Source organism: Trachypithecus francoisi, unplaced genomic scaffold (genome assembly GCF_009764315.1).
Source record: "Trachypithecus francoisi isolate TF-2019V2 unplaced genomic scaffold, Tfra_2.0 Lachesis_group0, whole genome shotgun sequence".
In the NCBI taxonomy this organism is placed as follows: Eukaryota; Metazoa; Chordata; class Mammalia; order Primates; family Cercopithecidae; genus Trachypithecus; species Trachypithecus francoisi.
In genome coordinates this window covers 195,369,271-195,382,689 of record NW_022681453.1, presented here as the reverse complement: position 1 = coordinate 195,382,689, position 13,419 = coordinate 195,369,271, and the positions used below count along the sequence as shown (strand labels likewise).

Here is a 13,419-nt window from a genome sequence, read left to right as displayed (position 1 = left end):
GGGGCAGGAGAATCGCTTGAACCCGGGAGGCGGAGGCTGCAGTGAGCCGAGACCGCGCCACCTCCCTGCAGCCTGGGCGACAGAGCGAGACCCAGTCTCAAAAAAAAAAAAAAAAGAAGGCTCTAGACGGGCAATTCTTTAATTTTTAAAACAACAAACACCAATCAAACAGCGCGGGCATTGTGACAAGGGACAAAATCTTGCCCTTGACTTTATAACCCATCGACATTTGGGGACCCATAAACTCCCAAACCTCTGAGAACTATTTAGACAAATACCAGTGGGGCTTTTTGGTTTGTTTGTACTTTTTAAATGGAGAAGTGATGATTCACTTTTTCAAAGATTTGCGGCTTTTAGCCAATAAACACGCCGGGGTTTACTCACCCACTTCCTCGGATTCTTGCCCAGACGCTCTGAGCTTGCACTCCCGGGGATAGTGTTTCTGAATGATCTTCCACAGATCCATGTTGACGAGAGAATTTCTTCGGGTGTGGTACCGAGTCCACGAAGACACCCGGCGGCGACAGAAGGGGCAGCATAAACTCGCCTTCTCGACGGTCGACTGGAAGCACGGTCTACACAGCGTGTGGCTGCACGGCAGGGTGACGGGCTCCACGAGGATTTCCATGCAGATCCCGCACTGGCACTCGGACCGCGAGGGGATGGCGCCTTTGGGTAGAGCCATTTTAATGTTAATAAAGTCGACTAAACGACGACACCTGCGCGAAAAAGAATCCTATTTTCGGCCAACCACAGAGAGAGCAAAAGCACAGTTTTGTGTTTCAATATCGTGCCCAGAAGCGTATCAGAATTCGGAGAACAGGGGCATCCAACACGTCTTGAAGCAAAAAGGCGCTCTCAGGGTCAGGCAAACGAACACCGCGGAGGGCGACGTCTTTGTCCATTTTTAAGGCAAACGTCCGGCAAGCCAACGACTGCAGGCTTTCGTCGGAGGAGCCGGGCTGCTCCGCGGCGGGAACACTGCGGCTGCGGCTCCCGGAGCAGCGAGGGGAACGCGCCAAGTCCCCTCCTCCCCTCATCCGGAGAGGATGCTCCGCTCAGCTCGGGGCAGCCCGGCCCCGGGACGCGGCTCCGGGAGGAACCCCGGGCTCCGGCTGCTGCAGAACTTCCGCTTTAGCGCTGCTGCGGGTGCGCCGCGCGACTCCCGGGTTCAGCTTTCCGGCGCCTGGCGCAGTTTCCCAGAGCTCCGCGCCCCGGTCCTTCTTACGCAGCCAGAAGCCCTATTCGTTGCGGCAGCGCAGCGGCCACCGGGCAAGCGCTAGCAACGTCACAACCGCCCGCCAAAATCGCACTTCCCACCCAGAAAACTGCCAAAGGGCGGACGCTCCCGGGGCGGGACTTCCGGGATCTGCGCCCCGCCCGCCCAGCCCCAGACGGCCCAGCCCCGGCGTCGCAGCTCCTGTGGTGCAGCCTGGGTGGAGCCTGACTTTTCCCTGAGATTTCTGCGAGGCCTCGGACACCCCTGGTTTCTTGGTTTCTGGGTAGAAAAAGGGAAACCGCAAAACAAATTCAACAGCCAAACACGGCCGGGCGCAGTGGCTCACGCCTGTAATCCCAGCACTTTGGGAGGCCCGGGCGGGTGGATCACCTGAGGGCTGGAGTTTGAGACCAGCCTGGCCAATAGGGCCAAACCCCGTCTCTACTAAAAATACAAAATCAGCCGGGCCTGGTGGTGCGCGCCTGTAGTCCAGGTTACTTGGGAGGCTGAGGCAGAAGAATCGCTTAAACCTGGGAGGCGGAGGTTGCACTGAGCCGAGATCGTACCACTGCACTCCAGCCTGGGCGACAGCGAGACCCTGTCTTTAAAAAAAAAAAAAAAAAAAAAAAGGCTGGGCGCGGTGGCTCACGCCTGTAATCCCAGCACTTTGGGAGGCCGAGGCAGGCGGATCACGAGGTCAGGAGATCGAGACCATCCTGGCTCACACGGTGAAACACCGTCTCTACTAAAAAAAAAAAAAATACACACACACATAAAAAATAAAATAGCCGGGCAAAGTGGCGGACGCCTGTAGTCCCAGTTACTCGGGAGGCTGAGGCAGAAGAATGGCGGGAACCCGGGAGGCGGAGCTTGCAGTGAGCAGAGATAGCGCCACTCACTCCAGCCTGGGCAACAGAGGGAGACTTCCTCTCAAAAAAATTTTTAAAAATTTTTAAAATGCCAAAAATTTTTGTAATACTTACCTCAGTACCCTTGTGAGTACGTTTTTGTTTCTATTGATTTGTAACGAAGCTGCTTAGGTCGCTTTCCAAAATTCTTTAAAAAACATCTCCAAGAAATATTGTGGTCAGAGAATCCAGAAACCTGGGACAATTTAACACACGCTTACACTTCTTTCTGTATGGCCCAGACACTTAAAGTCTGCAGCCCAGAGTAGGTTGTTTTAGAATTAACTGCCTTCCCTTCTAAAAGGGCTTGAGGCCCTTTGGCTTGGGCAACAAAAGTCAAGGCTGTCTCGGTCTGAGAGCTTAGATATATTATTCATGGGCATCATTTAGATAATATATAGTTTAAGTTTCAACAGTCAAAATTCTACAAAGGAGATTAACAAGAATATAATTTCACATTTTATGCATGTTGAAGTAAGTAACCACGCTGGGCCGGCCTGAGGTTTTTATGGTTTGTTTTAGAGTTGGTGTGCTGGGCCTGAGGTTTTTTTCTCTTTTGTTTTAGAATTAGGCTTTCACATCATTTGAACCCAGGAGGCGGAGGTTACAATGAGCCAAGATCACCCCGATGCACTCCAGCCTGGGGGACAGAATGAGACGCGTCTCAAAAAAAAAAAAAAGGTGAGACTCGTTTTGAAAAAAAAAAATGCCAGACTCGGTGGCTCCTGCCTGTACTCCCAGGACTTTGGGAGGCTGAGGCAGGCGGATCACTTGAGACCAGGAGTTCAAGACCAGCCTGGCCAACATAGTGAAACCCCCGTCCTTACTAAAAATACAAGTAGCTGGGCATTGTGGCAAGCGCCTGCAATTCCACTTACTCAGGAGACTGAGACAGGAGAATCGCTAAACCTGGGAGGCAGAGGCTGCAGTGAGCCGCGATTGTGCCACTGCACTCCAGCCTGGGGGACAGAGCAAAATTCCACCTCTAAAAATACAAATAAATAAATAAATAAAAGAATTGGGGTCTCACTGTTTTGTCCAGGCTGGACTACAACTCCAGAGTTCCAGGGATTCTTTTGCCTCTGCCTCTGGAGTAGCTGGGTCTAGAGCTTGCAACGCCATATCCAGCTCCAGACCTGTATTTTTTGAGGGAACATTCAATCAGTGTGAAGGAAGAGAAAAGAAAGTCACTGTGCATGAAAGCAGACTTTAAGTTGTTTTGAGACTGTGGAGAGCATTCAGGCTGGGTAGAGGAACAGTTTCCAGGTGGAGAAAAACAAGGAGACATGGGTCCTTGGTAGAAATCTTTGGGAGCTTTTATTTCAATGTGGGTTCAGAAGCCTGTTATTGTCTGTGATAGCTCACACCTGTAATCCCAGCACTTTAGAAGACCAAGGTGGAAAGATCACTGGAGCCCAGGAGTGCAGGTCCAGCCTGGGCCACATAGTGAGACCTGTCTCTACAAAAAATGAAAAAAATCACTGGATGTGCTGGCTTACACTTGTACTGTCAGCTACTCTGGTGGCTGAGGTGGGAGGATCACTTGAGCCCAGGAGGTCAAGGCTGCAGTGAGCGGTGATCATACCACTGCACTCTAGCCTGGGTGACAGAGCAAGACCCTGTCTCAAATAAAAGAAAAAAAAAAGAAACCTGGGACTGTCATCCAGTTGTCTACAGTATCGGTCCCTTAGCTTGGAATTTCAGGCTCGTTTTCTGTTCGTTTGTTTGTTTTTTTGAGACAGCGCCTCATTCTGTCACCCAGGTTGGATTGCGGTGGTGTGATCTCAGCTCACTGCAACCTCCACCTCCTGGGTTCAAGCGATTCTCATGCCTCAGCCTCCCAAGTAGCTGCAGTTACAGGCGCGTGCCTTGTAATACCACGTGCGTTGTAATACCATGCCTGGCAAATTTTTGTATTCTTAGTAGAGATGGGGTTTCACCATGTTGGCCATGCTGGTCTCAAACTCCTGACCTCAGGTGATCCACCCACTTTGGCCTTCCAAAGTGCTGGGATTACAGGAGTGAGCCACTGCACCCAGCTTTCAGGCTTCCTAATATGTCCACAACGTGCTTTTCCCATGGAATCTCCCATTATTCTTTTAAACATGCAACTGTGATTTATTCTGTGTCATCCATACATTTTGATTTCATGACATTGCTTTCTCAGTTCATCCTAAATGGGTTACTTTGTGGCTGTGCCTACTTCAAACATCAATTTGGTGGCTCACACCTATAATCCCAGCACTTTGGGAGGCAAAGGCGGGAAGAACACGAGGTCAAGAGTTCCAGACCAGCCTGGCCAATATAGTGAAGTTCCATCTCTACTAAAAATACAAAAATTAGCTGGGCATGGTGGCAGTTGCCTGTAATCCCAGCTACTCAGGAGGCTGAAGCAGGAGAATTGCTTGAAACCGGGAGGCAGAGGTTGCAGTGAGCCAGATCACACCACTGCACTCCAGCCTGGATTGACAGAGCATGACTCCCTCTCAAAAAAAAAATTCACTTCTTCCAGAGTGCACTTTTACGTGCAATTTAATGCACTTCCCACCACCAGTGATGCCCCTTTTCTAAATTCACCCAATCATATATTGCCCAGTGATACTGATTTTTATTGCAGTTTTACTATTGAACTCCTAGATTTTGATTTCTATCTTCAGGTGCTTATGTCTTGTGTAATGGATATATTTCATGTACTTCCTCAGATTTCCTTCGCCTTGTTTGTTTTCTGTACCCGTAATCATTTGTTCTGCTTGGGGCTCACCAGTTGCATTTCTGGAATCTCTGGCTTCTCCTGCCACTTCTGAACAATGCGGGAGCTGATTTCTCAGTGGCTGCTAGGGCCTGGGTAATGCATGCTGGGAGTATGGGGGGTGGTCACTCCCCACGGAGTAACTTTTGCCAGCTGAAACCAATGGACTGAGTAAGCACAATACTTAAATTCCCTTTTCTCCTTCCTTCCGAGGATGCGAGGATGGTTTCTGCAGTGTGTCTGGAGACAGGCAAGACTGAGTGAGTGTACCTGCTGAAAAAGCTGCTGTGTCTCTTCTGGCTCATTTTCAAGGTGGGGCCGGCAAGGTAACACATCACCATGTATTACTTCACGTCCTCCTCTACCTAACTTCCTTCCAGCTTTTTTCACTCTGGCTGTCCTGAATTTGTACCTCCCAAATAAAGCACTGGCACTTAATCTTTACCTCGAGGGCAGGATCCACATTTTTAATGTTTGTGTTTCCACAGCACCTAGTATGTGGCATTTGGTATTCAATAAATATTACAAATAAATGATCAAGATGTAAGAATTCCCTTTCTGGTATAAATAACTATGGTACTTCATTAGAGAACAAATACACATTAAGATACAATTTATAGTTTCTCATGATGTATATTTTAGGTGTTTTTTGTTTTAATTTATGAAAATAGAGATGAGGTCTCGCTATTGTTACAGCTCTTTTACTCCTGAATTTGATGAGTTCTGAGTTCTTGTCCCATGACTGAGAAGAATGAGGTACACAGACACTGGAGAGTGAGTAAGGCAGAGTAGAATTTATTGAGTGACAGAAAGCCTCTTGACAGTGAGAGGGCACCCGATGGTGGGTTGCTGGCCACGAGCCTGAGTCTATGGGTTTTTGTGGGCTAGAAATGGACAAGTGCATGCTGATTGGTCTGTGGCTATGCTTGAAAAAGCACCATTCAGAAATAGGCACGATAGTATAAGGACCAATCGGGGAAGGGTAGGTATGTGTAAAATAGGTGAAGGATAAGGACCAATCAGAAGAGAGGGTGCCAGACGAGAATGGGAGCTCTCAGTCTGGTTCATGGATTTATCCGGAACTCATAGCTTGGTTTTCAGGCTTTAAACTGTCCTTGGCTTGAAGGTTGAGTTTCACCAGGGACCCATCCCTGTCTGCCTAGGAATTTACCTGCCTCCTGTTGCTATCACTGTGTTCCCCAAGCTGGATTCAAACCCCTGAGCTCAAGTGATCCTCCCGCCTTGACCTCCTAAGATGCTTGGATTAGAGGCATGAGCCACCATGTCCAGCCTTGTTTATTTTTTAAATAGGTAATACACATTCACATGGTTTAAAGTTGAAAATGTACAAAATGGATGAACAGTGAAAAGACTTCCTCTTATCTTTGACCACTAGCCTCTTAACTTCCTTTCCTGACAACTAATGTTATCACTTTCTTGTGTATCTCTGCAGAAGAAGTTTATGGATATATAAACTAATATGCATTATATATATATGCATATATATATATATATATATATATATTTGATTTTGCACCTTTTTTCCACTTAGCAATATATAGGAAATAAACATTTGAAAAGAACAATACATTTGGTGATAACTTCATATCATTACACAAAGAGCTTCTTCATTCTTTTGTATGGCTACACAGAAAGTATCTATTGTATCCGTTTGTCATAATTTATTTAACATCCCCTCACTCTTTGCTATAAAAATAAGACTAGGCCGGGCGCGGTGGCTCAAGCCTGTAATCCCAGTACTTTGGGAGGCCGAGACGGGCGGATCACGAGGTCAGGAGATCGAGACCATCCTGGCTAACATGGTGAAACCCCGTCTCTACTAAAAAATACAAAAAACTAGCCGGGCGAGGTGGCGGGCGCCTGTAGTCCCAGCTACTCGGGAGGCTGAGGCAGGAGAATGGCGTGAACCCGGGAGGCGGAGCTTGCAGTGAGCTGAGATCCGGCCACTGCACTCCAGCCTGGGCGACAGAGCGAGACTCCGTCTCAAAAAATAAAAAATAAAAAATAAAAAATAAAAAGACTGTAATACATTATGCATACTTTTGGCCATTTCCAAGATAAATTACTGGAGGTGGAATCACTGGGTCATAGGGTAGCAGGTTAGTTTTTGACGGACGGTATCAACTCTTTGAGGGGTGACTTTTGCTCTGCAGGGGTCCTGGCTGCTTTCCCCTTCTCAATTACCTGCACAGCCCTCAGCAAACTGTCCTGCAGAGCCTGGTTCTTTACCATGTTAGTAATCAGGAACGTGATGTCCCTGATGTACATCTGCCTCGCTTTAGCAGTATAGTGTTCTGCCTTGTGACCGTGTGCAATAAAGAAGGTACAAAGTGCTGTGATGTCTCCTTCTTGCAGCCCACACTCCTCCAGAATGGAATCCCACACAGCTCTAATGCGCTCGTTCTTAACTTTTCGTCTGAGTACGGAGGCTAAGGTTGGAAGACCTCTCACCAGGTCTGGCAGCTTCTCAAGCACACGAGTATGCAAGCAGATAAGTACTTCAATGACGCAGCTGTATAAAATATTCAATTCCATTGAAGTGAACCTACAAAAAATATGCTTCTTAAGCAGTCAAAAATAATTGATATAGAAACAGAAAATGAATTCTTTTAGGATAACTCAATATGGACCCACTAGGAGAACCAGCTGTCGTAATTTAGAAAATATTTACTTTAGAATTTAAATTCAAATTCAAATACTTACCTTTTTTTTTTTTTTAGAGATGGGGTCTCACTTCGTTGCCCAGGCTGTTCTCAAACTCCTGAGCTCAAGTGATCCTGTTGCCTCGGCTTCCCAGAGTGCTGGGATTAAAGGCATGAGCCATCATGCCCTGCCAATACTTACTTTAGAATTAATGCAGATAGGCTGGGCACAGTGGCTCACTCCTGTAATCCCAGCACTTTGGGAGGCCGAGGTGGGTGGATCACCTGAGGTCAGGAGTTTGAGACTAGCCTGGCCAACATAGTGAAACCCTGTCTCTACTGAAAATACAAAACTTAGCTGAGTGTTGTGATGCACGCTTGTAATGGTAGCTAATCAGGAGGCTGAGGTAGGAGAATGGCTTGAACCCGGGAGGTGGAGGTTCCAGTGAGCTGAGATTGCCCCACTGCACCCCAACCTGGGTGACAGAGCAAGATTCCGTCTCGAAAAAAAAAAAAGAAAGAAAAAGAAAAAGAAATTAATGCAAATAAGGCTTTGGCAAGCAAGAAACTCTGTGAAGAGATATGTACCATAGTTCCTGGCATATAAAGATATGCGCAAATTAATCTTTTTTAAAAAACATAACCTAAGAAAATATAATTGCTTTACAATCCATTGTGGGAAAGATACTAAAAAATTCAATTTTGGAATGACCACTGGAAGCTCTCAAAGCCACAGAATCCCACTGATTTCTCAACCGATACTCACCTGAGCGCCCGAACTGCTGTCCACATCTCATCTTGGGCTGCTTGGCTTGCCAGAGTCTTACTATGATGCTCGAATTTCTGCATCAGGTTATCCTTGGTGAAGTCTAGTTCTTTGAACTGTGCTTCTAACGCTTGGAGTCTGTGGTCTACTCTATAGGATAACAGAACCAAGGGTTAGTTTAGGTTACAGGACAAAACTAAGGTTTTGCTTTAAGCTGAGGCTCTAATACGTTATACAACCACTACCAAATTTGGATAACTTTTTTTTTTTTAACTTTTACTTTGAACTGTGAAGGGAAAACGGGTAGCTATTTGAATTTGAAAGTTTCGGCTGGGCGCGGTGGCTCAAGCCTGTAATCCCAGCACTTTGGGAGGCCGAGACGGGTGGATCACGAGGTCAGGAGATCGAGTTCATCCTGGCTAACACGGTGAAACCCCGTCTCTACTAAAAAATACAAAAAACTAGCCAGGCGATGTGGCAGGCGCCTGTAGTCCCAGCTACGTGGGAGGCTGAGGCAGGAGAATGGCGTGAACCCAGGAGGCGGAGCTTGCAGTAAGCTGAGATTGGGCCACTGCACTCCAGCCTGGGCGGCAGAGTGAGACTCCGTCTCAAAAAAAAAAAAAAAAAAAGAAAGTTTCAACAAAAATGGTTCCATTTGCCATTCCCTCTAGCCACCATCCTTATCCTTTCATCCCATGTATAGCAAACCTTTGAACTATCTAATTACTTGAATTGCCTGTCATGTCTTGTTTTTGTGTTATACCTTACGCTTTATTTGTTTATGTATGTATGTATTTATTTTCTAATACAGAGTCTCACTCAGTCACCCAAACTGGAGTGCGGTAGCACAATCACTACCTCCCAGGCTCAAGTGATCTTCCCACCTCAGCCTCCTGAGTAGCTAGGACTATAGTTATGTGCCACCATACCTGGCTAATTTTTAAAAAATATTTTTTGTAGAGACCAGGAATTGCTATGTTTGGCTGGTCTCGAACACCCGGGCTCCAGTGATCCACCTGTCTTGGCCTCCCAAAGTACTGGGATTACAGGCATGAGCCACCATGCCCAGGCTATATCTTATGCGTTAAAGACTATTTTATGTAAGCATTACTTTGGTGTTCACAGCAACCACAAAAAGTAAAGCAGTCCTTTTTACTATTTTACTATTAAAGAAATTGAGTCTCAAGAGGATTGAGACCTAATGTCCTAAAGTTAGCTAGTGCTGAGACCACTATATAATAAGGTGACTTTTTCTACCCTATTCTAGTTGTCCAACTCTAACCCTTTCTTCTAGAATCAGCTCAAATCCACTGCCTTGTTAAATTCCCCTTCTACCTGGTGATCTCCTTGCCCGCCTGCTTCTCGCTTACAAGCACTGACCCTGTGAACCCATCTCCCCACCTCCTGCTTTACTATTAGGGTTAGCCTTTCATGAACTAAACTGTAAGTTCTTGGAGGGAAGGAATCAGAGACTATTTCTTAGATACCTTTATGCCTGTCTCCCAATACCCAGCAAAGGTCTTACACTGTAATAAAAGTTTTCCTGTATGATTGACATCTTTGATGTGAATGAAATGCTGAGTTTTGTAACCCAAAATGAGGATTTGAGTAGCTCTGAACAGCCGTGACCATCAGAGGGTGCTGTGGCACCAGCATTATGTCTAATTAATCACAGAGACTGGAGCGACACACCTCACTTGTCTGAGCCACCCGGATTGTCGTTATGAGGGAAGTGATGAGTCAACACACACGCTACTTCTCTGAGCTTCCGTGTCCCCAGTGACCCGAATACCTTTGTGACTGCCCAGCATTCTATGCTTGATCATCTTTTATTCTTGGTTCTGAATTTCTCTCAAGGCTAATTCTCCTTCAGGTACTACATCTCTCCTAAGCTTTAAACCTGTATTTTCTTTTCTTTTTTTTTTTTTTTTTTTTTTTGAGATGGAGTCTCGCTCTATCACCCAGGCTGGAGTGCAGTGGCACAATCCTGGCTCACTGCAACCTCTGTCTCCCAGATTCAAGCGATTCTCCTGCCTCAGTCTCCCAAGTAGCTGGGACTACAGGCGCCACCACACCCGGCTAATTTTAGTATTTTTAGTAGAGATGGGGTTTTGCCATGTTGGCCAGGCTGGTCTCAAACTCCTGACCTCAGGTGATCCGCCTGCCTCAGCCTCCCAAAGTGCTGGGATTACAGGCATGAGCTACCATGCCCAGCCTAGACCTGTATTTTCAATATGTTTTGTGCATCTCCACAAAGATGGAGATGTCAAACTCAACTCTCCTAAGCTTAACCTACTAATACCTCCCCCATCTTCAGAAATTATTATGAAGAAATGTCAACTGCTTTACACATAGATAAAACTCAGTATAAAATGTTCACTTTGTAGGAACAGAAGACTGTGTGACCTAATATGCCTGCAATTTCTGTCTACAAGGCAAAGCCATGTGATTTGAGCCGCGTGCAGTGGCTCACACCTGTAATCCCAGCACTTTGGGAGGTCAAGGCGGGAGGATTGCTTTAGTCCAGGGGTTTGAGACCAGCTTGGGCAACAGAGTGAGACCTCATCTCTACAAAAAATAAAAAATTAGCCTAGTGTGGTGGTGTGTGCACTTGTGGTCCCAGCTACTGGGGAGGTTGAGGTATGAGAATTGCTTGAGCCCAGGAGGCCAAGGCTGCAGTGAGCTGTGATGATGGCACTGCACTCAGCTTGGGCAACACAGCCGAGACCCTGTGTCAAAAAAAAAAAAAAGTCATTTGGCATATACTGTTTGTATTAACTTCTAGACCTTTAAGACTATATTGCTCATGGTCATCTGTAGTTTGAATCTTAGAGAGGAATTCTAGCTTGTCAATCAGTATAAAAATGTACAGTTGCAGTTCTTTGGAATCCTCTCACCAAAGGACAGTCCCAGGCCATTCCACAAAAATCTAATCCACAAAAATCTAAACCAACATGCAAATCTGAGTGCAGCCTGTTTTGTTTTGTTTTGTTTTGTTTTACTACAGTTCCCTAGTCCCGTTATTGACCTCACCATCCAACCATTTCTTTTTTTTTTTTTTTTTTTTTTTGAGGCGGAGTCTCGCTCTGTCGCCCGGACTGGAGTGCAGTGGCTGGATCTCAGCTCACTGCAAGCTCTGCCTCCCGGGTTTACGCCATTCTCCTGCCTCAGCCTCCGGAGTAGCTGGGACTACAGGCGCCCGCCACCTCGCCCGGCTAGTTTTTGTATTTTTAGTAGAGACGGAGTTTCACCGTGTTAGCCAGGATGGTCTCGATCTCCTGACCTCGTGATCCACCCGTCTCGGCCTCCCAAAGTGCTGGGATTACAGCTTGAGCCACCGCGCCCGGCCCCAACCAATTTCTTGAACTAGAAATCTCAGAATAATTCTCAACTTTTCTTCTTCCCCCAGTTTATGTCTCTCTAACCCATTCCTGCCTCTCCATCTCCACTAAATGAGTTTCTCATCATCTTTCACTAGGACTCAAGATTACGGTAGCCTAACTGGACCCCTGTTTTCCATTTCCTATCCATCCTCCAGACACATTCTTCTAAAACACAATTCCAATTCTGTAACTCAGCTGATTACAAATGGTTGACGTTATCCTGGCTTGCCCAGTGATCTACTCAGAGGCAAATTGGGTCTCCTCGGCAGGAAAGTCAAGGGTCTTCACCCTTTGCTCCTGTCTTCCGCCAGTCCCCTCACCCATCCTAGTCACCAATACATGAGACATCTCTTGTCATCTGCTTGAATACTTCATGTGGTTCCAGGCTTACATATGGCTTATACCCACTGTTTCCTCAGCCTAGAATTCCTTCCCATATTTTTCTCCCTCATAAGCTCCTACTTGCACTTTAAGATCCAGCTTAAATGACCCTATATGAAGAGTTCCTTTCTCTAGTGTCAAAGGCAAAATTGGTTGATCCTCCCTTCATATTTGCACAGATCTTTAGGAACATCACCGTTGAAAGGTCAGTCACATTAAATTATAAATATTTTTCAAACTTTTCTCTTTCCTACAGGTTGTGAGCTCCTTGTGAGCTCCTTTTACCTTTTTTTGTAAATCTAGAATTTAGTACATGCATACATTCAATGGAGTTACCGCACCTGGGAGCAGACTTTTCTTTATTGTTAATTTACATAGGTTTGAGCCTGGAAGACTTAAACCACTGTAATAGAGATGGAATTCTTTTTGTGGATGGCGTCTCGCTCTGTTGCCAGGCTGGAGTGCAGTGGCGCGATCTCAGCTCACTGCAACCTCTGCCTCCCGGGTTCAAGTGATTCTCCTGCCTCAGCCTCCCGAGTAACTGGGACTACAGGCACCCGTCACCATGCCCGCCTAATTTTTGTATTTTTAGTAGAGGCAGGGTTTCACCATGTTGGCCAGTATGGTCTTGATCTCTTGACCTTGTGATCTGCCCACCTCAGCCTCCCAGTGTGCTGGGATTATAGGCGTGAGCCACCGCGCCATCCATAGAGACAGAATTCTAATGAGCATGTCTGTAGTTCTTTGTTTATTTCTATTCTTCATTCTTCTCTTACCCATCTTCCCAGAATAGCAGACCCAGGCTTGCTCCCTCCCTATAGCCCTCAGCAACCTTTTCATTGCCTCCGTCAAGGATATCAGGGTTGTGGTTTCATTGTTCATCTTCTTAAGGCAAAAGGAAAGAAAATAAAAACAAAGCAAAACAAAAAAGCAATAAATGTTTGAATCCAGAATTTTCTGCTGTCTTCCTCTCAGCAACAGGCAGCAGTAGCACGAGCACTCAATCTACATTCTGCCTGAAAGGTCACTCAGTACAAGAAGCTTTTAATAGCTTGCACATCCAAATATAGTTTCAAAGAACTGATCCTGTGAACACAGGTGTCCTGGAAGGCACTATCACATTTGCCTTTGAAAACTGAACCATACTACATCAACACGGAGCAACAACCACGTATAATTATGACTCTGTGTACATGACTGTAATGTATATACAGATACATTAATGTAACATACAGGATTAAGTTACATGGAAATGTTACTGTCATATTTTAACAGCTTCATTATTCAATTACAACCTAAATTAGGTTTAAAGAGTGCCCCAGATCTTTTATGATGATGATATCAAACAAA

General features: G+C 46.0%; 2 protein-coding genes across 2 annotated transcripts in view; both read right to left on the bottom strand.

The window, feature by feature from the left end:
* The window catches only part of RNF168 (ring finger protein 168), a 37,698-nt gene extending 36,477 nt beyond the window's left edge, over window positions 1–1,221 (bottom strand). The window contains exon 1 of the mRNA XM_033213207.1: window positions 385–1,221. Within this exon, the coding sequence (XP_033069098.1) occupies window positions 385–685 (301 nt within the window). The 5' untranslated portion in view covers window positions 686–1,221. The remainder of the gene's footprint in view (window positions 1–384) is intronic.
* A 5,691-nt stretch (window positions 1,222–6,912) lies between these two features.
* SMCO1 (single-pass membrane protein with coiled-coil domains 1) lies at window positions 6,913–13,107 on the bottom strand. The gene is made up of 3 exons (XM_033213190.1): window positions 12,902–13,107; window positions 8,306–8,455; window positions 6,913–7,442 (listed from the first exon to the last, which is right to left on the bottom strand). The coding sequence occupies exons 1-3, from the start codon at window positions 12,949–12,951 to the stop codon at window positions 6,998–7,000; spliced, it is 645 nt and encodes a 214-aa protein (XP_033069081.1). The 5' UTR covers window positions 12,952–13,107; the 3' UTR covers window positions 6,913–6,997.
* Between the last annotated feature and the right edge of the window lie 312 nt (window positions 13,108–13,419).

Bases quoted from the DNA above. Each gene is read 5' to 3' on its own strand.
- SMCO1 (XM_033213190.1), bottom strand. From the start codon at position 12,951: ATGAACAATGAAACCACAACCCTGATATCCTTGACGGAGGCAATGAAA. The intron at 8,456-12,901 runs GTTGCTGAGGGC...GTTATCCTATAG, and splicing joins TTGACGGAGGCAATGAAAAG to AGTAGACCACAGACTCCAAG. The intron at 7,443-8,305 runs GTGAGTATCGGT...TATTTTTTGTAG, and splicing joins ACAGCAGTTCGGGCGCTCAG to GTTCACTTCAATGGAATTGA.